This window comes from Euleptes europaea, chromosome 1 (genome assembly GCF_029931775.1).
Source record: "Euleptes europaea isolate rEulEur1 chromosome 1, rEulEur1.hap1, whole genome shotgun sequence".
Lineage (NCBI taxonomy): Eukaryota > Metazoa > Chordata > Lepidosauria > Squamata > Sphaerodactylidae > Euleptes > Euleptes europaea.
The window spans coordinates 63,401,446-63,424,892 of record NC_079312.1 but is presented as its reverse complement, the minus strand read 5'-3'; the positions used below and the strand labels follow the sequence as shown (position 1 = coordinate 63,424,892).

General features: G+C 41.6%; 1 protein-coding gene across 2 annotated transcripts in view; it reads right to left on the bottom strand.

Annotated features, from left to right (window-relative positions):
• The window catches only part of FGD3 (FYVE, RhoGEF and PH domain containing 3), a 122,688-nt gene that overhangs the window by 45,333 nt on the left and 53,908 nt on the right, over positions 1-23,447 (bottom strand). For both annotated transcript variants that reach the window (XM_056853428.1, XM_056853435.1), the window contains exons 3-5: positions 22,757-22,925; positions 20,806-21,400; positions 3,166-3,255 (exon numbers count right to left, since the gene is read on the bottom strand). In XM_056853428.1, the coding sequence (XP_056709406.1) occupies positions 3,166-3,255; positions 20,806-21,400; positions 22,757-22,925 (854 nt within the window). The remainder of the gene's footprint in view (positions 1-3,165; positions 3,256-20,805; positions 21,401-22,756; positions 22,926-23,447) is intronic.

The window sequence follows — 23,447 nt, the reverse complement described above, 5'->3', positions numbered from 1 at the left end:
AGGCTCAGTCTGTTTCATGTCACATGCACAGGTGCTTGAGAAGACTGGAATGTATGGGTTGACAGCTATGTTATGACATGCAGGAATGAACACAGACTGTCCTAGAACATGTTGGTTTCAATAAGTATGACAACTATTGACAATTCAGATTGTTGTGAAGGTCTGTCCTGTTGGGTAATCAAGGCATTTGGTTCTGTCTAGTATGTCAAAAAGAGAATTTCTCAGGAATCTCCCATCTGAGATAAAATAATGCCACATTTTGTTAGAAGTTAGAGCATTTGTAATTAATGTTTTTTTCATTTAGAAACATAAATATATACACAATACAGATCTCTTTGAGTAATACATAACATTGATTCAGTGAGATATATGGACTATGAAGAATATCCTGATTCATAATTCAGTGAGACACGCAGTGTATAAATAAAATTTACCATCTAACTATATAGTTATAATATAAATTATGCACCTTAATTAGTTTGTCCATATAAATAAAAAACATGGTCCTATCATAGGGTTGCCAACCTCCATGAGGTGGCTGGAGATCTCCTGCTATTCCAACAGGGATCAGTTCACCTGGAGAAAATGGCCACTTTGGAAGGCGGACTTTATGGCAGTATACCCATCAAAGTCCCTCCTCTCCCCAAACCCTGCCCTCCTCAGACTCCATCCCCAAAATCTCCAGGTATTTCCCAATCCAGAACAGGCAACCCTATCCTATCATCATAAATACCAAAATATCTCATAGCTTTTCCTGCTATTTAATAAGTGTACAATGGTTTATAATAACAGTGATTCTGTAATTCCTCAAAATATAAATACCAATACCACATAGATTGTTCTAAATAGCTCACAGAAAACATAAGAAGAAATTCCCTCTTTACAGAACATTATGAAAGTAGCCCAATGTTCCATAAAAACTTATTTAAATATCAGAAGAGTTTCTTAATGCTCTTTGGTGATAAGGTAATATAATAAGCAATACATTCTCCCAAACAGAAGTCAACCAATCCTTCGAGATGGAAGGTCTGGTTTTTTCCATCTAACAGCAAGGATTATTTTGGCAGCCGCAAATTTTTGTCCAAAGACAAAATTACATAATCTTTAATGTAACCAACAATATAACCTTTGGATCATGAGGTGAACCAATATTTAACACATCATTAGTTATGTGGATGACAAAATCCCAAACATTCTGTATTTTTGCACAACTCTAAAAGTTAGGAACAAAATTGGCACAAAATGGATCCACATCTCCAACAACAATCTTTTACATTCCCAGAGGCAGCCTATGTGGAGTAATATGTCACTGAAACAACCACTCAAAAAAAAACAACTCTCTCAATCTTGTGGACATTATAGACAAAGCAATATTCAATAACCATTTCCACTCCTCAGGTCTGATATTTATCTGTAAATCTGTATTCCATTTATTATGGTAACTAAAAGATACTCTATCAGTTCATTCCTGAGCTGTTGGCAGCCTAACCAGTTTCCATTGAAAACAGCAAGGCTGCACCTGCTAAAAAACAGGCGCAGCAACACTGTTCGTCCTGGTGGCATACCTGGGGCGAAAGGGAACAGGAAGCTGCCTACAGGCAGCCCCGCCCCCGGAACCCCCCCCCCCCCAGGATGCTGGCACGCTGCCTGCAACACCAGTGCGGGCCTTTACGCCAGTGGGATGTCAGCAGAGGGCCTAGCTGGCATCCCAGGGCAGCGCTGCCATGGCAACACCGGGAGACCAGCGTCCAGGCCTCCATGTTGGGGCCACTCATTGCGGCACAAGTGGATATTCTATCCATTTTAGATTCCATCACTCCATTAAAATTGCCACCAAGAAGGACATGGCCATCTGCAAAAGTGCTAATCTTACTCATCAATACCATATAGAAATTTTCCTGTGCCTGTTGTGGATTCTTTCACCATCCTGTTCAACTGAGACAACATTTATACAAGGATTGCAGAGTATAACTGCCACTCCATTTCTTTTAACTGAAAGTCAAAGCCCATACTTAAATATACTCCAACAGCTTTTTATCTGTTTGTCTCAAATGAATTTCTTTTAAGAAAAGCAGATCCACTTGTTCATTCTTCATAAGCCTAGTATACTTTCTCTGTTTATTTGGAGATTTAAGACCTTTAACATTTAAAGACATCATTTTTAAAATAGCCAAGTTTATTTATTATAAACTTTATTATCTTTATTTAACTTTATTATCTCAGGCCATAAAAATAAACAAGAAACAAATCAGATAAAGGCAAAAAAATCAATAAATTGACAAATAAGAGTCCAATCAATTTACAACTTTACTATTACTATGAAGGGGTTCCCTGTATTGAGGATCTTTCAAGTGATTATAACAATTGTGTAGCCTCCTGTACTATTTGAACCACCACCTATTCATTTTCGATATAAACATTAAATCTACAGGAAGTATGCCAATTGTATTTAAAGTTTCATTGCCGCAGTTTAACAGTAATACTTAACTAACTAATTTTATGAGTCCATTTAGAACTCAAAAAAATTAGGGGTTTTTTAGAAAACATTTTCCATGATACTTATAATTCCTGACCCATTTTGAATCAAGTTGAGGGTGGTAAACTCATTATCATTTGCAAAGCTCTGCATATAATCAGGTGAAAGTTTCTGCCACAAGATGTGCCTATCCCCCCAGGATGAATGATATGAAGGAACTGGGGAGGAATCACATAATTTTGGAATGAAATAAAGACAGAAGGAAAGACAGTCTCTCATTTACTGTTCATTTCAGAAACCACTTGTACTGTGTTGCTCTTGTGAAGACCCACATTCTTAGTAGTATTTGAGGGACTTCAGCAAACCACTGAAGACTCATTCATTCAATGATGGATGAGTTTATCAAGGCCAGGAATCATTAGTGTGTGCTGGTCATATAATCTACTAGTGTGGAAAGGATGCAATTACAAAAAGTGATGCATGTGGCTATGGTAACGTAGATCTCATGAAGAGCTGGGTGAAGGTGATAATTTTTGACAAAGGCAATAATTCTGGGTAAGACAGCAACAACCAGTATGGTGGAAACTGGTCTGAAAGGCTGGTGTACCTGGTGATAAAAATGAGACTTTGGGAATAAGGCAGGATATGAAGGTTTAAAAAAGGGCAGAATGCAGTAGAGGCACACTTACCTGATCTAGAAGATGAAGTCTTTTAACATAAGCCTCTTCAGTATGAAGAAGTTCATTTGCAATGTTAAACAGTTTCTGTGGCTCAGAACACTGGAATGAAAAATACAACGCTCATTTTTAATACACCTTCTGAACACCAGGGAAATAAAGAGTCATTTTTTGTACCTGTTTCTTGCAGTTATATGCAATCTCTACGGGGGAAAATATTTTTCAATTGTATAGCCCCAGTAAAGCACACATTCATCTCATTAATTTATTCGATTAAGAATAGAATATAGCCAGCCTCTACATAACTGGGGGGCAATCTACATTTTTAGGCACATGTCCATCCATTCATATCTGAAGTGGAGTGGGGCAATTTTAAAAACAAAATGGAAAACGTAAACCATGCCCTGTCCTCCTCCTTAGCCCCTGTATTTACTTGTTTTAAGAATCTCTCCCCCCCCCAGCCCAATTCCAATAGTGACATAAGCTGGGCTAAAATTAAAATGCAGAAAGCAAGTGAGGACAGCACAATGAGATGGGGGAGGGGTGGGCAAGCTCTGGTTTTTTGTGAAGGACACTACATGATAAACAAAATGAACTCTTATTTTCACAGTTCACTTTATGTGTCCACTGAAGTAGATTGTTGCTCACAAAAGCTAACACCACAATTGTCAGGTAATCTTAAGATACCATGGGTCTTTTCACTTTTGCTTTGTCAACTCTTTTGTTTTAGTCCCCTATAATGCAGAGGAAATCTATATACTTATAGCGAAGTCAGCCAAATCTGAGGATACTTAAATCAGGTGACTGGAGATGTGAACAGGCAAGACAGAGCCTTCTACAAACCGGAAAAGGACCCCAGGTTTGCAAAAAATGTGAAATCTAAGAAAAAATTCACTGGAGGTTTAAACAATCTGAAAATGATAAAAGGAGTACCTATAGCTTTAAGCAATGGATTCCCTCAGTGGGTGATGTTAGGTAACCACAGTGAGTAAAAAGTAGGGTTGCCAGGTCCCTCTTTGCCACCAGCAGGAGATTTTTGGGGTGGAGCCTGAGGAGGGTGGGGTTTTGGGAGGGGAGGGACTTCAATGCCATGTCCAATTGCCAAGGCGGCCATTTTCTCCAGGTGAACTAACCGCTATTGGCTGGAGATAAGTTGTAATAGCAGGAGATCTCCAGCTAATACCTTGAGGTTGGCAACCCTAGTAAGAAGGCAGGAGGAGAGGGCAGGGTCCGGAAGCAGATCAGTTGCTGTGATACGTGGCTGTGTTTCTAAATCTTGTATTTCACTAAAAAATATGTTATCTTACTTAACCAGCCACTTCAAGCAATGACACAACCATGAATTGTGTTAGAATTCCTTTTTAGTGTCAATGCTTCAATACTACTAATAAAAAGTAACAAACCCACTAATATATATGGAATATATGAAAATTGGATTACATGGAAAAATCTAACAGATTCTAACAAATTACTACAGATCTGAAATACAGTAAACAATTACAATAAAAAAGGCAATAAAATCACATACCCATCCATGTGTCATGCCAGGGATAATTCTCAGACAGACAGCACGCAAGCATGCCTGGCAAACAATATCCCCTCTTACAATCCTAAATCCCTTTATATACCCTTCCAGAGGTCAGTTGTTATGAGAACCAATGAGAATTGTTTTGAGAATCAGTGGAAAGTTGTTTTGAGAATTCTACAATATTCTCAGACATTAAAAGACACAATAAGACAAAATTCCCTTAACAAACATCTTTCCCTAACGTTGATCTCATATCAGACAAATAGATGCTAGGTAACCACAGAATTCCAGGCTTGCTTTCTTTGAGTAAAAAGGCAGGAGGAGAGGGCAACGTCCTTGCAAGGCCTATTCTGGACTTTGAGGGAGGACTCATTGGGGCCAGGCCTGACTAGGGTTGTCAGCTTCTGGTTGGGAAATTCCTGGAGTTTTTGTGGTAGAGTCTGAGGTGAGCAAGGTTTGGAGAGGTGGAGGCCTCAGCTGAATATGCCATAGAGTCCACCCTCCATATCAGCCATTTTCTCCAGGGGGACAGATCTTTGGAGTTTAGTTGAAATTCTAGGAGATCTCCAGGTCCCACCTGGAGGCTGGCAACCCTGGGCCTCGAAGCAACTTCTGGGTGACTTGATACCACCTAACTTGCATGATTCAACTAGGCCTGGTGAACGGCTGAGAAGGAGAGAATTAGGCAGGAAAAGGGGAGAGGATATGGGGGTTGACAAGAGGAAAGAAAGGAAATAGTGTGGGGAGAGGGGAACAGGGGAAAGTGAGGTGCCACCCCACAAGTCCTTGAGGGTTCCCCATCATGCAAGTGGGCCTGGCCCAGTGGCCAGTACCACACAACTAGGCCACAGTTTTCCTAGGTAGAGGCAGCTGGGGTGAGTGGGAGAAGGAAAGCTTAAGACAGAAGGATAAGTTGGCTGTTGGGTGAAAAGGAGATAGGATTGCCAACTCCAGGTTAGGAAATTCCTAGAAATTTGGAGGTGGAGCCTTAGGAGGGTGGTGTTTGAGAAGGGGAGAGACCTCCACCCTCCAAAACAGAATTAAAGAATCATAAAGTTGGAAGGGACCACCAGGGTCATTTAATCCAACCCCCTGCACAATGCAGGAAATTCACAACTACCTCCCCCACATCCCCAGTGACACCCCCCCATACCTCCATGCCCAGAAGATGGCCAAGATGCCCTCCCTGTCATGATCTGTCTAAGGTCAAAGAATCATCATTGCTGACAGATGGCCTCCCGAGGAACCCTGTTCCACTGAGAAACCGCTCTAACTGTTAGAAAACAGCCATTTCCTCCCAGGGAACTAGGGTTGTCAACCTCCAGGTGGGGGTGAACGATCACCTGGAATTACGAGTGCTCTCCAGATGACAGAGATCAGAGAATAGCTGCTTTGGAGGATGGACTCTATGGCATTATACTCTGCTGAGGTAGCTTCCCTCCCCAAATCTTGCCTTCTCAAGGCTCCACCTCCAAATCTCCAGGAATTTCCCAACCCAGAGCTTGCAACCCTAAGGGGGAACTGATCTCCGTAATTGGGAGATTTGTTGTGATTCCAGGAGACTTCCAGGCCCCACCTGGAGGCTGGCAACGCTCGTAGGAAAAAAGGAAGCAGGAAAAGGGGAGAGACTATGGAAGCTTTCAGGAAAGGAAAAGAGGAAATAGTGGGGGAAGGGAAATCAAGATGCCTTCTGCAAGTCCTTGTGGGTTCACACTTGTTTCTCTAAAACTATTTATCCAACATTTGGCTTCTGCAGTCTTAGTTGTACAAGCAAGTTCAATTCCTTCACCTCAAAAGTATTTAAAGATATATGAATGGCAGGTGCTCTTCCAAAAACCTTTCTTTCTTTCTTTTCTTTTTTTTAAAAGACTGCTAGTAAAATTAGACTTGTAAGATAAAATTATCTGATCAGTCAAGGCAACTTTTGCAATTTGTCAGAAAAAGGATGAAATATCCCCCCCACACACACACACACAAGAAGAAAGCTTTTGTTATAAAAATTAAACAAAGACGGGAAAAAAAACCATTAAGTCTTTGTCTGCTTTTTGGTCATTGCAAGGCAAGGGATATTAATTTTAAACCCACTTCTTTGTTGAATTCCAGCCTCAGCCAAGCTAATGGTAAGATTTACACTGATGCCCCTGTAACTAAATCCAAAAGCTATAAGATCCATGCTACGTCAATTTGAGACACCCTATGCTTCCTAAATACAGTGTCACTTGCCAAATTCACTTGGTACAAAGATTGCTAATCATACTTGATTGGGGCCAGGATCTAAGTGTCATGCAGCTTATAAACCAGGATTTATTCAAGCATGTTCACAACGACCGGTATATTTCATTGTACTTTCTTCTCAGATTATGGTGTTTCTAGATATTGGAAGAAAACTTTTCCCAGTAAAGAAAAGTGGATAAATTAAAAGATATGTCATGTATCATTAGATTAACAGTTTGTTTAGAAAGAAAATCCTCCGCCATCATCCGGCTCAACCACGCCACGCCCCCCCCCCCCAAGAAGATCTATTGAAGATCCTTAAAAATATTGCTGTATGGAATCAAATGGTTTAACAGATGGAACCCTTATAGAAAACAGGACATATGAATAATAATGTGAAAGTTTGTTTTTCTTCTCACAAAGTTGAGGTTACTAGTAGGCTGTACTTCAAATGCTGAGTTTTGTTTGTGGTTGTAGTTAAAGTAAAACAAAGCTATGGTGTTACTTAAGTATTAGGCAGAAAAGACAAAGGAACAGTGTATTTGAGTAGATTCAAACCTAAATGCTATTAATACATTGACTGCAGTATGCCCAGGCCATCTGAAATCTAAATTGTATGCTTTTTATCTCCTGAGAACAATAAGATAAGGTTATCTATTGGTATATAAATATATAAAAGGGCTTCTCCCACTGATGCTACTTGGTACTGATCTAGAACATTTCCATATCTCCCATTTGTGATCTCTCCCTCTTTCTGCCCATATTATGAACATGGTTACCTAGATAAAATAACATGACACAGTTGTACTCAGAACAACTAACCATGTTCTGGAAAAATTGTTAGAATTAATAACCACGGCCTCTATTTCATGTCATTTCTTTTTTTATAAGTATCAAGGCTAACATGTCTCATAAAATGTCATCAGCTCACAAAACAGAGGCATTATCAAAACTAATAAGCTCCTTCTTGTCAGTTTTCATTGGACAATAGATAGAGAAGACTTCCAATTTTTCAGTCGTGCACTCACACTGCAATAAATGCATGCTGACAATGACGTGTGAAAGAAAAATCTCAAGGCAGTGACAGGTCAAGCAGTATTTAATCTTCCTAGAACTGTACAAAATTCTATGCCAGGGAAATCCCTGGCCAAGGCCATTTCTTCAAAAGGCTCTGCATTACTAAACTAGAAAAGATGTCTGGAATGCAGACTTGTTTACAAAAGTTGTTTACAGCTGTATTGGTCCAAAGACAGCAATGTAAATATACTTGCCCACTGACACTTTTTCCTTTCCCATCATTTAAAAAAAACAAAAACATTTTGTATCATCTAGCCTAAATAAGAATTCTGGAGAACTTGAAAGTTTGCACACTGATCTCCACATTTTTACAGCTGTCCTATCATTTTTAGAAACGTAAGACAATTATCAAAAAATGTGCAGATGAGAGAAAATAGTCTTCAGTTATAGATGTATTATATTTCAACAAGATTATTTAAAATGGGTGCTAATACGTCAAATAAGTGCTGGAGAACTGTGATCAGCAAATAGGAACCTTTTTCACATGTGGTGAGAATGTAATGTCGTCAAAGAATTCTGGAATAACATACAAAATGAAATATGTAGAATAATTGGTATAGAAATGCGCTCATCATCAGTGTGTTTGTTGGGGTATAATATAGAACTGCCTATAAAATCAGTGGTATTTGATATAATATCTAGTAGTTACACACAGAATTATATTAGTATGGAACTTGAAATAGAGTATGCTTCCGAAGACTGAGCTTTGGGCGTGTAAATGGTGTCATATTCTTTGAGTTAACAAATAAGATTTCTGTCTTTGCTGTCTTCAGCCCAGGATCGCCCCTTTTTGCAGGTGCCAAATTACGTCTGCAAAAAGGCAGGAATAGCCCCATGGAACTCAATGGAGAGTTTCATGGGGTTTTCTTGAAAAAGGCACTTTCAGCTTGCTGTGCTTGGCAGCAAACCACTCAGCAGGCAGCATGACTGTGCCATCCCTGAGCATTTCTTAACCATCCCCCCTTAGAACTTCACAGAAAAGCACCAGTCATTTGTATGAGAATTTCCTTTTCCTCCTGCAATATGTTCTTCATATCAGCATGCAACACTGGTCTGAGGTTTTCCTTTCTGCTTTTTACATACATCCCCATACAAGTAGCTAATTTTTCCCATAAGATTTTGTATCCTCTTGTATGAATATGATACAAAGCAGTTGGCAAAGAAGTCAGAATAACTTGAATAAATAATTTTATTAAATTGGCTGGAAACATTAATTTCTTTAAAGTATATTGGCAAATTCACTATCATATTGTTTTAATTCCTGTCTATATCTGTACACCAAGGAAGTCATGATTCTGAGAATGGCAATTGGAGACTTCTAACAGTTGACTGAGAGAGAAGCCAACAGAGCTTGGAGACGACAGTGTGAGCTGCAAGCTGTCTGGTAGAGGATTCTCCTCTGGAGTGAAAAGGAACACATTTGGGTTATGGGTTTTGGATCAGGAAGGATCCATAACCAGTTATCTAGGGAAATAGTTCTAAGGGTGATAGTAGGCTTACCAGGTCCCTCTTCTTCTTCGACGGGAGGTTTTTAGAATAGAGGTTGGGGGGGGGGTCGCGTGCGCCCGGAAGTGCTTCATCACTTCCGGTTTCATCCAGGAAATGCTGCATTGCAAAGGGCCGGTTTCCACTCAAACTCCCAGTTGCGATGCGGCACTTCCGGGTGTAAAACGCACCACAAGGGGGCATTTTCCACTCAACTCCCAGGAGTTTCAGTGGAAACCGGCCCTTTGCAATGCAGCACTTGCGGATGTGAACCGGAAGTGACGTGTCGCCGGTTGCACTGATTGCCCGCCGACCCTCACCTGGTCAGTGGGCAGCCCGGTAGATTGGCAGGGGTTTGCCCGCCACCACCTGGCACTTGGCAACCCTAGTTGATAGAGTGATCCCTAAGAGTTTAATGGGAAATAACTCTGTTGAAAGGAGTGACACCAAACCAGTTTAAAGGAGAAAATAGGGAAGTGTGTTAATGTTCCTAACTCCTCCAACTAAAGAACCACTAAAGAAACAGTGACTGCCAAGAGAAATCACTCTCAGTAGAATATAAAAGTTTATACACTTATTTGCGAACCACCCTGATACATTTGGAATTACAATATGTCACTTGAGCATAACCATCAAGTTCCTCAATTCTGTTATTCTGTTACAAACTACATTCTTATTATGAAATTTTGCTGACCTGACTTTTAAATACCCCCAAAGAGACAAATAAAACCATTTTAAGTGGTTCATCAAAAAAAACCTCTCAAGTACCATATATTTATGACCTTTTATAGAAAATAAGAGATCCGTCATAATCAGTGGTAACGGTGTCATAACGTTATAAGTCTCAACCGAGGTATGTGTGAGAACATTTTTTTTAATTATTAAAACAAGAGAAGCTCTATCATAATGCAAAACCTTTGCAAAATAATCTGAAGGAGGTATGCTTAATAATGTAATATATTAAGGAATGGGCCATAATCAACTGATATAATATTTAATTTACAGAATATCCCAGATTCATTTCCTGGCTCCTTAAAGTTAAAAGGTCTTCATTTGATGACTGAGACCTAAGAATGAAGCTGCTTACCAGACTAGACAATATTTGCTTACACGGATCAATGGTCTGACTCCCTAGAAGGAAGCTCTTTATAAATCCAGTAACTACTGTTCCAGTTAAGAGCATGCAGATTCATCTATTGCAAGACTACAGAGACAAGTTTATTATGAACAAAGTAAACAAAATACAGTTAATATACAAGTTGTATGTGCCAGACATCGTAACATAAATGCTGTTTTCCAATATGATTAAGACTGTTGTATGCACTAAAAAAAGAAACTAAGTCAGGAGGTGACAAGGTATGATAATCAATAGCCAATGAATTTTTCAAGAGGCTTCCAGTTATAATTATACAGAGAAGTGTGATCCTCTGAAAAGCTTTTTCAAACCTGCAATTATGTATTTCTCTACATTACCTTACTGAAATCACTCTGCCAACCCATCCTTAAGAACTCTACTTTCTCTTGGTCTAAAAAGGGGGAAAGAAAATGAGGGCAGCTAGGGTGCTTTCTCAGTTTCTTCCTCTTGCACTCTTTATTTGACAGTGCTTGTCCTCGTCTATTTCCAAAATATAATTGTATTAATTGTGAGCTCTCTGACCTTAAGAACATGCTTGCATTTTGCCGGCAAGAAACATCACCAGACCACGGCCCCATGAGCCAGGCAAGTAGTTGGGGCACATTGGTGACTCCCATACTCCTTCAGCATAGATCCAGAAGTGTGGAAAGCAGCAGCTGTGCAAAGAGTGTGATGCAATGTTTTGCCCATCACCATTGGTCTTTCCCTACAGATTGGGAAACCCATATTTGAGCCTTCACATAGCTGATGCGAAGAACTGGAAAAGAGCAAGGGTGGAGATTTTAAGTACCATGTACAGGAAATGTGTGGTTTGCACGGACTAGGTGCGATCCCTCATAATAAACAGAAATCTGTTTGTAGACATGTCCTGAACTGAATGTGGTTGAACACCCCCCCCCCCTAAAATTTCTGGGTCAATAAGTCATTTCTCATCTTCACAATTTTACAATACCACACATATGACATGAGACACACGGGTCAAGTACACTGAGATCCACACGTTTCTACTTGGCTATGGCCAAGATCAGCATCTGCTTACCCACTCTGTTATTTTAAACAGGAAGATTCGGAATTGTAAGCAAGCCATCAGTCACCAGAGGCTGGCATATAAAAAGACTAACATTTCAATTTTTTAATTGAAGTCAAATGTGTTTTAAGCCAACCCACTGTTACAATTTCAGTTCTCCAAACTTTAGTATCCTTAGCATTCCTAGAGTGAATCAGGCCTGTGAAGAGCTCCTTTCCTGTATGTTTGTGCCCTCCTCAGGGGGACTCCAAGCACCAATTATTTTCAGCCCATTTCCATTATCTAAAGCAAGGATGGGGAACCTCAGGCCCCCGGGCTGTAAAAAGCCCATGAGGACATTTTCAGTGGCCCCCGGGAGCTCCAGGGCCCTTCCATTGAAACGCGGACCAGCATGGCTCTCCCCGAAACTCTTCCGAAAGCCGCAGCGTGCAGGAACGCTTTAAACCTCCTCTCGCCGCCTGTCAGCTGTTGGGCGGCGAGGGGGGGGGGAGGAAGAAGCCAGCCGCGGGCGTGCCTGCATGAGGAAGGAAGCCTTCAGCCCTGCTGGGCCCCGTGCGTGCGCGCGCATGTGGGGGGGAGGTGGTGTGTTGGCGCTCTTCCCTGCTGCCCCTCTCTAAGGCCTCCGCCAGCGGCAGCAGCACCGAGCTCAGCCCGGAGGACAACAGCGGCGGCGGCCAGGAGCTGGACTTTTGGGAGCCGCCTGAGGGGAATGAGGAGGAGAAAGGCGGCGAGGAGCAGGCTCCAGCAGCAGCTCCTCCTCGCTGCCTTTCTCTTCCTCGTTCCCCTCAGGCGGCTCCCAAAAGTCCAGCTCCTGGCCGCCGCCGCCCTCCTCCTCAGGCACCTCTCCCCAGCGGTTTTCGCCTGCCACCTCCTCCTTCTCAGGGCGCTCACGGAGGGCCAGGCGGCCCCTCAACAGCCGTGCGCCAGAGAAGGGCCTGCTGTCTCCCTCCGTCCTTTCTTTCTCCCCTCCCCCTCCCCCTCTTCTTCCTTCCTTCCTCCCTCCCTTTCATCCCCAGTTCCTTCCTTCTCTTTCCTTTCCCAGTTCCTTCCTTCCTCTTTCATTCTCTCTGTCCCTCCCCCCACTCTTCCTTCCTTCCTTCCTTTCATCCTTTCTTCTCCGGTTCCTTCCTTTTCTTTCCTTCCCCAGTTCCTTCCTTCCTTCCTCTTTCTCTTTCTTTCTTTCTTTCTTTCTTTCTTTCTTTCTTTCTTTCTTTCTTTCTTTCTTTCTTTCTTTTCTTTCTTTCTCCATCTCTCCCCCCTTTCTTCCTTCCTTCCCCAGTTCCTTCGTTCTCTTTCCTTTCCCAGTTCCTTCCTTCCTTCCTTTCTCCATCCCTCCCCCCTCCCTTCCTCTACTAGGGTTGCCAACCTCCAGGTGGTGGCTGGAGATCTGGCAACCCTAGCATCTCTCCCCCTGCAGGGAAATCTATGCCTGGTATGGCCCCCAAATGATGTTATAAATATGCAAATGGCCCTTGGCAGGAAAAAGGTTCCCCACCCCTGATCTAAAGCCTGCTGAAGCCTATCAAAACAAGGAATAATAAAATGCCTGCAACACTTGCCTTTCCCTGGATTCAGAGATGTGTAGTGTAGTTATCCAGTGTAGTGTAGTTATGCTAGCCACAATGTGCATCACACTTCTACACAGAACCTTGGTTCAGACAAACCATAGTGAATGAAGGAGCTCAAATGCACTCAGTAGTTACTGCTCTTGCACACAACAAGAATAATTGCTTCTGCCTTCAAACCATTGTCCTTACTTCTAAACCAGCAAACTATGGTTCATGCTTGCCCTCCAAACCAGGACTCCAAACTGGGAAGTAGCCACTGGTTTGGAATTCTAGTTTACAAGCCAAGCCTTGTTTTTCCAGTTTGAAGATGTTTACCCAGAGCTGGGCAATTGCAAAGTTTATTTTCAGTTCATTTGCCCATATCCAGCCAGCCCTTCACTGCTACCAGACCCCAATTAAGGTTTTTACTGCCTCCTTGAAAAGGAGAAAGAGAACTGTGTGTCATCTGCATACTGATGACATTACTCCAGATCTCTCAACAACCTCTTCTAGAATAGAAGATGGAACTATGGAAGCTCACAGGCCAAAACGTAAACCAGCAACACCCCCAGCTCCATCTCTAGAAGCTAACTGGCAAGGAATGAATACAGCAGAACTGTGCCTCCAAAATCTATTGTGCTTGACAGGATTCCATGACTGTGCATTGGGGCAGGCTGGGAAAGGATGGGATAGAGATCATGCAAGTAAGCCTGAAGCTCCTTAAAGATTAATTCATGTAATGGCAAACTAGGGTGTGATTTGCATTGTGTAAGGCTGTTTAGGGAAAATGGCATGGTATAGCCAAATATCATCCCATCTAAGAAGCTAAGCAGAGCCAGTACTTGGATGGGAGACCACCATGGAAGTCTCTGCAGAGGAAGACAATGGCAAACCACCTCTGTTTCTCACTCGCCTTGAAAGACCCTTGCTGGGGATGCCATATGTCATTTGTGACATGATGACAGTTACGTTCATAAGTCTGCTTTATATAGAACACACAATACAAAACTGGGGAGGTAATTCATGCAATTCATGCTCTACACCCCACAGTAAGCTACATAATGGAAGGGGAATATGGTGACCATTTTAAAAAAGAACTTGACTTTGCAATGGCATGTAAACCAAATGTGTGCCAGTACCGTATTATCAGACAAGGGTGGAGGGCAAGAACCTCAAATGCACATGTGATATTGGTTCAACAACACATTAAGTGATGAAAATTCAATTCAATTAAAATTCATTCCAGGTATGTTCCAATTTCAAATTCAAAGGAATTTGAATTTGAAATAATGAAAGATGCTAAATTTGTTTATTAAAACTTCCCATTCCTTTGAGACCTAGATTTATTTTTATTATGAGCAATTCATATTGGTAGGAAATGTGAAAAGAAAAGCCTCAGAGAAAAATGTTTCATATGAAAGAAACTGTATAGTCACTAAAACCTGCACAGCTAAATAACTGCTAGCGAAGCTGATCCTGAGTATATTGATCTGTACTTAAACACTTATTGGCTAATTCTGCAGTGTAATCTCTCAGTAAATACACATTATTAGCTTCATAGCTATAAATTAGAGATTTGCCACCGTGGGTTTCAACAGATGCGGTTATTCATCATGTTTGTTCTGTGCAAGGCAGCAGCAGGTACTTAGAGAGCTACCATTTCTCAGAAGATAATTTCAGGTTTCGCCTTAATGTCCACTATCACTCTACCAATAACGATTGCAATGACACCAAAATCAATTATCCTTACCCCTTTCCTGCCTTGATTCATATTAGTAAACTGTTACTCAGACATAATATTCATGCATATGGACGGAGGAAAACTATTTCTAACCCTATTCCCACAAGTCAGTTGTAGCCTTACCTCTAAGGAGGAAAGGTAACAAGTTATGCCTTTATCGACGGTTCAGATCTCTGTGTACCTATGTTACTTATGATTCTGTTATTTCTGTAGTTAGTGAGCTGCCCTTCCAAGCTGAGCACCTAGCAGTATAATAGCCTGAGAAAGCATGAAATCTCAGCCTTGATGGTCTACCTCATCCTCTCATACCATCTGCCATCCACTACTAGACTTCTGTGCACATTCAATTGTTTCAGTATTTTTGATGGGTTCTGAAAATGCAGTAAACCTGAATTTTCTGAAGGCAACTCAATCCTTACAGTTGTCATTGGCTCACTGTGTTTACAAGCAAGAAGTTGGGTGTATATAAGATGACACTGCAATTTGAATTTTGACAGCAGTGAGTGATCTCTATGAAAATGGGTCTTGCACAGGGTTCTTGGTAGTTACAGGCTGTTATCCCAAAAGTTAGTAGTGTACTTGAGATACCTTAATTACACTACTAACTTTTGGGGAAACAGGCTGTTAGCGGAAAATTACCAAGAGCCCTGTGCATCTTTGATGTTTTTACTACAACAGGCGGACACAGCTACCCCTCTAGCCTGTGTTGTTGCAGACTAGCTGAGTAGGCACCTTGCTGGAAAAAGTCAGACATCTCTTGCTACTTATCCATGCCACAGTGGAAAAATATGTTTATAAGGATTATCTAAAAGGTTTTTTTCCCCACTCCTCAAATACAGTTTATTGTTTAACACTGAGTCTGCTGGATAGTTTGCTCCCTTCTTTGCAAATTTTTAGTTGACGGCACTTAACACACACACACACTGAAGGTATGATTATCCTACTATGATTTTTGGATTTTATTTAGGGTTGCCAGGTCCCTCTTTGCTATCGGCGGGAGGTTTTTGGGGCAGAGCCTGAGGAGGGCAGGGTTTGAGGAGGGGAGGGACTTCAGTGCCATAGAGTCCAATTGCCAAAGCGGCCATTTTCTCCAGGTAAACTGATCTCTATCGGCTGGAGAACAGTTGTAATAGCAGGAGAGGTTGGCAACCCTAATTTTATTCCAATGAACCATCAAGGAATTTTTAAAGTGTTCACAACATCAATGGTCAGCCAACATTGGAAGATCATGGCATAGACAGGTAAGCAATGCATAGGAATGAAATATGAACCAATATGATATCTCATGCTTTTTATGTATCTCAAGATGTTGCCAAAGCTAAAGGATCATTGAATCAACCAAAGTAAGTTAAGGTAGAAAGCTGTTCATCATTATCAGAAAGGTATAGCTGTAAGACTATTAACTAGCACTGGCACTGAGACTCATAACAGGCATGTTTTAAAAAGGCAAATGTAGGCTTTTGCCTCAGTCAAGCCCACTGAAAATCGACCTACAGAAGTTGCTATCTAATCTGTAATGAGCTCCCACAGATGTCAGCCAGCTCTGTGTGCTGCTACCACACATGTCCTCTTCCCTTTTATATCCAAATTTATCTAGCAGAAGTTGTGATAGGTAAATGAAGGCCTTTAGGCTTTTGTACTAATGGAGGCCCCGCTGCAAGGCCTCCTCTGACGCTACCGACACCAATTAAATTGGCATCAAAAAGGAAGTCCTCCATATGACATATCTGGCCAAGTAACAGAACTGACCTTTGGAATGCGGTCAGAAGAAATGTGAGGTTGTTTTTGAAAATGCATTCCAAAGTCAGGCGGAGGAGGGCCTGACTTGCCCAAGTACTAGGACCTACTAACTGACTGGATGTCCAAAGTTCACAGTATGTGTGGTCAATGGTAATCTTTAAAACTTTCCTTAGATTTAAAAACTGAATGTGAGAAAGATCTATAAACAATTTAACTTATTTACCTTCACAATAGCCCTGCATACTTCTGCAAAAAAGTAGTAATTTGGCTTAAAGCCCGCTGTAGCAATTTTGGGTACAGCAGTACATAGGAGGTGCTCCCCCTACCCCAGTGCTGCCTTGGTACATACAGTTCTCATGATTCACCAGTAAGTTGGAACAAAGGAAAGATAAAAGTTCTTTTGCTGTAGCAAGACAAGAAATGTTCAGGAAACAAAGGGAAAAGGAAAAGAAGTCACTGACTTTAAATGTGTGTGGGGGGGTTGTCACCCGTTGTATCTCTTAAAAATCAGTCACTAACACATGGCACCTTCCTTCAGCCACTCAAAGAGGTGGTTATCTGTCTGCTACTTTTAAAATGTCCCTACAGAAAAATTATGAGGCCAATTATCACCTGGTCTCTAACCTGCCCTTTCTTGGCAAAATGTTTGAGAGAGCAGTAGTGAACCAACTCCAAGTCTTCTTGGATAACTCATCTGCTCTAGACACTTTTCAGTTTGGCTTCAGGTCAGGCTATGCAGCGAAGGCAGACTGAGGAGGCAGGGGAAAGCCACCCCTTAGTTGCTCAGGGAATGGACAGGAATGAAAACTCCCTACCGTCAGTTCCCTGAAGCAACGTTCCTCCCCCAAGCTGGCCGTTAGGGCTGTTCTAAGCCCTTACCAGCCGTTATCACAGGTGCGCGTGAAAGGCCCGACGAACAGCTGATAGCCGGGTCTTTCATCGGCAGGGAAAGCCGCGTACACTGCTCCTTTCCACCCACCTGGCTTCCTTCTACCTTCCCCCTCCCATGTCATCAAAACAGGCTCCCGGGTGAATCCAGGAGCTTGGGCTTATCTGCTGCCTTTGAGACAATGTACTATGCCATCTTGTTGAGGCGCCTGGAGAAAGAAGTAGGCATCAGGGGTTGGGCGTTGGACTGGTTCAAATCATTCCTTCCCCAGACCAGATCCAAAGAATTGCCACTGGAGACCAGTTATCATCAGTTTGGGGCCTATCCTGTGGCATCCCACAGGAAGCAATCCTATCCCCAATGCTCTTCAATCTTTATGTAAAGCCCTTAGACAATATCAGCCAGCATGGTGTAGTGGTTAACAGCAGTGGTTTGGACTGGTGGACTCTGATCTGGAGAACCGGGTTTGATTCCCCATTCCTCCACATGAGAGGCAGAGGCTAATCTGGTGAACTGGATTTGTTTCCCCACTCCTACACATGAAGCCAGCTGGGTGACCTTGGGCTAGTCACAACTCTCTTAGAGCTCTCTTAGCCCCACCTACCTCACAGGGTGTCTGTTGTGGGAAGGAGAAGGGAAGGCTATTGTAAGCAGGTTTGATTCTGCCTTAAGTGAGAGAGAAAGTTGGCATATAAAAACCAACTCTTCTTCTTCATCATCATCATTCATAATTTTGGAGATGGCTGTCATCAATATCCAAAAGATACACAGTATATGTAATCCTTATCCAAATCTCTTGATGATGCACTAGAGGTCCTAAGCTGCTGCCTGGCTGCTGTGGTAAATTGGCTAAGAGAAAACAAATTCAAACTAAACCCTGAAAAGTCAGAATTAATCCTGGTTGGGAAAACGGAGGCTTTGAAAGGCATTGTGCCCCCCACTTCTGATGGAGTTCAGCCGACCCTTGCTGACTCAGTTAAGAACCTTGGGGTTATACTGGATCCAACATGATTGCTGGAGAAGCAAATTAGTGCAGCTGCAAAAAAAAAAAGGTTTCTGCCTACTCAGCCTAGCCCGAAAGATGGCCACTTACTTTGATACAGTTGATCTGGCCACCTGGATCCACACACTAACATCAAGTGTCATGTTAATTCTTATGTTTTGCTTCAGATCTGCTTTTAGACTTCTGGTTGGTTCTACAACCCTAATTCCTAGTGCATTGTTCACTGAATGTCCCATCATTGTATTTACTCACTCTGTAATCTGCCTTGAGTGAGAAAGGCAGACTATAAACAAATAAACAAACAAAACAAATAAATAGGGCCCCAAGACAGCTATGGAGCAGGCTTGCAAGATTCAAGGTCTAAAACTCTCAGAGAGGTGTGGAAATGACAGGACAGGCCAAAGGACAAGAAAAACCCAGAAAGCTATGTAGGAAGGGGATGCATTGAGGAACCTCTGGACTTGTATCTGGCACAAATACTGAACAATGCTACAGGAAATGCACCTAGCAGAGACTTCTTACTTCCTCAGAAACAGGAGAAATAGGCTCCAACCAAGAACGAGAGGCAGTTGTGACACCACCAACCAGTGCACCAATTCATTAGCCCTCTTCCCTATTTTGCATGTCTTGAAGCTCTGAGTATCATCGGCCAAGCTGTCCCATGCTGCAGATGATAAAACGTCAAAAAATCAATACTCGTGCTGTACCTTTGAAGTAATATACAAAATGCAGCAACTATGACCAAATGAAAATAAATATAAACACTAGATGTGTGTGTAACAATATTAATGTATGACATTGCCAATTTTAATGTCACAAGTGTTCATAGAACAATCACAAAATTGCCAGCCTACACACAATGCTAATACCTTCCATGTGTGCTAATATAAACGGTTCATCTATTGCTGCGCTTTAAAGACTACATAGCAAATTGTTGGCATTTGTTTTGTTTACCATTCCGTTTTTGGGACTGCAGTTATTTGTTATTTATTCTATGTTACATATTTATATTAGCACGCATAGAAGGTATTAGCTTCTCAAGCATGTCTAAAAGGCCTAAAATACCTGCCAGAGAAAGATGATAAAGCATTAAAAAGAAATGTAGTCAAAGCCAATCAAGAAAAGGGGGGGATTAGACATCTTGAGGGAGGATAACTCATCAGTAGCCACTAGCTAACCGCCTCACTCAGAGGCAGTAAACTTCTGAATAGCAGTACTAGTTGACAACATCAGGAAAAGGCCTGGGCCTCTGCGACCTATTTGTGGGCTCTTCTGTGAAACAGAGTGCTGGACTTGATGGACCACTGGTCTGATGCAGAGGGGTACCTCTTATGCTGTGTCTGGCACTGAGCCAACTAATGAGCCAAAGGGGAAGATAAATAGCTCAACGGTAGAGCATCCCCATGTTCAATGTCTGGCATCACCAGTTAAAAGGATCAGGTAGTTGGCAGTATGAAAGACCTAAGACCCTGGAGCTGCTGCCAGTCTGAATAGACTATCCTGAACCTGATGGACTAGATAACAGTATAAGGCAGAAGCTTCATATGTTCATGTGGGTTGGCTATTGCAGATTAGGACTGAAGAGAAGAGGGGAACTGGAAAGAAGCTGAGAGATAAGAGACAAGACAGAGGAGAATGTCTAAAAAGGAATAGACAGAAGGAGAAAATAGGGAAAGGTGGAGTAAGATTCCATCATCACTGGAACATAAGACTGTGGATGAGGCAGAATTCAAGGGAATACAAACAGAGAGAGAGTTGGGACCAATAGAAGGAAAGTAGTACATTGTATTACAGTGGCTTTAGTTTTAAATGGACATTTTGTGATAATAGATTGTCAAGCTTTTTCTTGACAGTATTTATTAATCAGCCCCTGATGCAAATAACAAGCTTTAAAACCCTATGGAATTTGTTACAAGGTTTGCTTGACTCATGGCCGTTCATACCCTGTTAGCCAATAATACTTGTAAGCTGTTCTCGTAAAAGGTCATTTATGCAAAACATTTCAAAAGATTACAGACTGTAACCAAAAGACAAGGAAGGGGGCATAGCCGATTGGTGAACCAACGTCTGGCATACACAAAAATGATCTTTCTGCCTGAAGGCTCTTGGAGAGTAACTGCCAGTCAGAACCGACACTACCGGTTTAGGTATACAAATGTTCTGTTCAGTATAAGGCAACGTGAAAATATTATGAAGAATGTTCTTTGTAAGTACATTTCAACATCATGTGCTGTAACGAAGGTTAACAGGCAAGTTATTATTTTACCTTGTTTACGTCCACATATTCTAGCTTTGGCATCTCCACTGTGTCCTGCTCTTCGCTGCTCCCCTCATCAATATCACTGTCTTCATCCTGAGCAGAATCTCTCTTTTGTGCTCCAGCAGGAAAAACGACACCCTTTTTATCAGCTTCCATTTCTGTTGGATTACCAGTCACAGTCGTTTTTTTCTGTTCTGCGCCATCTTCATTCAGAAAAGTCTCTCCTGCCACGCTACAAGAGGGGCTGTCAATGCCACTATCCCTGTTGGGAATTTTGCCATTACCATTCAGCTCCACAGTGGAGTCCTTAGGACCAAGATCTTCTGTAGATGCTTTGCTGATGCTCATATCGACAGAGACTTCAGTGCTTGTCGTATCCTCTATATTTAGTTCCTTAATTTTTATAATGTCTGCGTTAGACATTTCAGTGCTACACAACATGCCAGTCTCTCTGTCATCCATCTCTTTATTTTCATTTGTAGGAGAGGAACTGGAAGATATTACATCACAGGTGGTGGGGGAACACTGCTTGGACAAGTCCGTTCCAGGTTCCATTTTAAAAGCTAAACTTAATTGGTTTCTGTGAACATCAATAGGCTGCCTGCAACAACAACAAAAAAGACTCTAGATTATTGTCATCTCTTGCCAGTTCCCAAAATACTACCTGAAACAATCTATTTAAGCAAGTACCATTAGTTCAAATACATATCTGGATCAAGATGTCTGAGACAGAAGCTTTTTTTAGGGTAAGCCTGAACTCTAGCATGAGTGAGAAAGCCTGTCTCAGGATGGCCGATTGTCAGGGAGCCACTTAAGAATGGGAAACTGCTGATTGTGAGAAGCACCATTTGAACTCCTGCCTCAAATATCAAAATGCCTTGATGGGCCCTGTAACTTCCTAGTTTTCACTTAATTACAACAGCGACTAGCTACTGGACTTTGAGGCATTTTGGAAAATATAATCAGAATGGCTGCTACAAACATTCATATTGTACTATATAACCAAAGTATAACAGAATTCAATTTTTTTAAGGAAATAATCAAATGAAAACCACAAATGTGAGCCTTTAAACATTTAAAGGAAAATATATTCAGGGAGCCAATGTACTCTACAAAATCAACCCAAAATGGAAGCAGTTCATATAGAGATCATTAAAAGACTAGCAAAGTACATTTATATTCGTATCAAAAGCCCAACATCCAAAGGCAAAATCAGAAATAATCATACTTACTAGACCCTTTTTAATATTAATCTACACAGCACAAATAACTACACTCTTCTTGAAACCAACCATCTCTACAGCAGAAGCCCAATTGTTCCCCAAATATGTTTAGTCCAGGAATAAACAGCAAAGAGTTTGTTAGTCTAAAGCAAGATATTTGTGCTCATTGCTACATTCATGGCTGGCAGTCCATCAGCATCCTTGCATCGAGTGACTGTTATGGAAGTTGAAGTCTGAAATCCATTAATTTTTAATGAAGTGTGAAGAAAGCCTCCACTGATAGATGTGCTTTCAATCGTTCACCAACAAACAACTAGCCATTGTTGGGCTGATTTAAAAACTGTCCAAGAGTTTCAAGATAGACAACACAAGGAGCATTAAAACGGACTGATACACAGTTGACTGTATCATTTATAGAATCATAGAATCATAGAGTTGGAAGGGACCACCAGGGTCACCTAGTCCAACCCCCTGCACAATGCAGGAATTTCACAACTACCTCCCCCCACACACTCCCAGCGACCCCTACTCCATGCCCAGAAGATGGCCAAGATGCCCTCCCTCTCATGAACTGCCTAAGGTCATAGAATCAGTATTGCTGACAGATGGCCATCTAGCCTCTGCTTAAAAACCTCCAGGGAAGGAGCTGCTACATTTTTTTAGATTTTTAAAAATAATTGTTCACAAAAAAGTAAGGCCAGTAGACATTAGCAATCCTGAGCAGCGATGCTTACCTAATACTTTCAAATTTTTTGATGAGCTTACTGATGTCTGCCGATGTATGTTTTTCTTCTTCGACCGCAAGACTTTTCAGTAACTTGGGATCTGCTGGCAAAGGTCGAGATGGTGCTGGGGGGATTTTCTGCTGCCCGGCTGCCTGGAGATGCACAGGTTTAGGAGGTACTAAAAAAAATGAACATTCTGTTTCAATAGCAACAAAGCCAATCATTCCAATGAAAAATTGCAACGATCATGACTTCACTGTCCTCGAAGCAATGCTGCGCCAGGCTTCCTTTATATATAAACATAACTATTTGTCTTAAACTCAAAAGTAGTAGCCATCTCTTTTACATTTTGCTAGATCTGTCAAAGGCTGACAGAATGTGACCGCTTCCTTGTTGCTAAACAGGATGCAAGGCACACAAAGAGACCGAGTTTTGCAAACTTCACCACCCTCAGCACTGAGCTGAATGTCTCTTAAAATTACTGCCAAGAATGACAAGTTCTGTCAGAGTAAATCCCAAACTAAGTCTTCAGAGATAACACAGATCGTATCTTCTCTCAAGCTCTTTCTCCTAGATGTGCAGAAAGCAAATTTAAAATGGGCCATTTTCTCTTCTTTCCCCTCCTCCACCTCTTTGTGGCCTAATCTGCATAAATTTCCTTCCTCTTTTGCTGCTACACTGAACACATTGCTGGGTAACA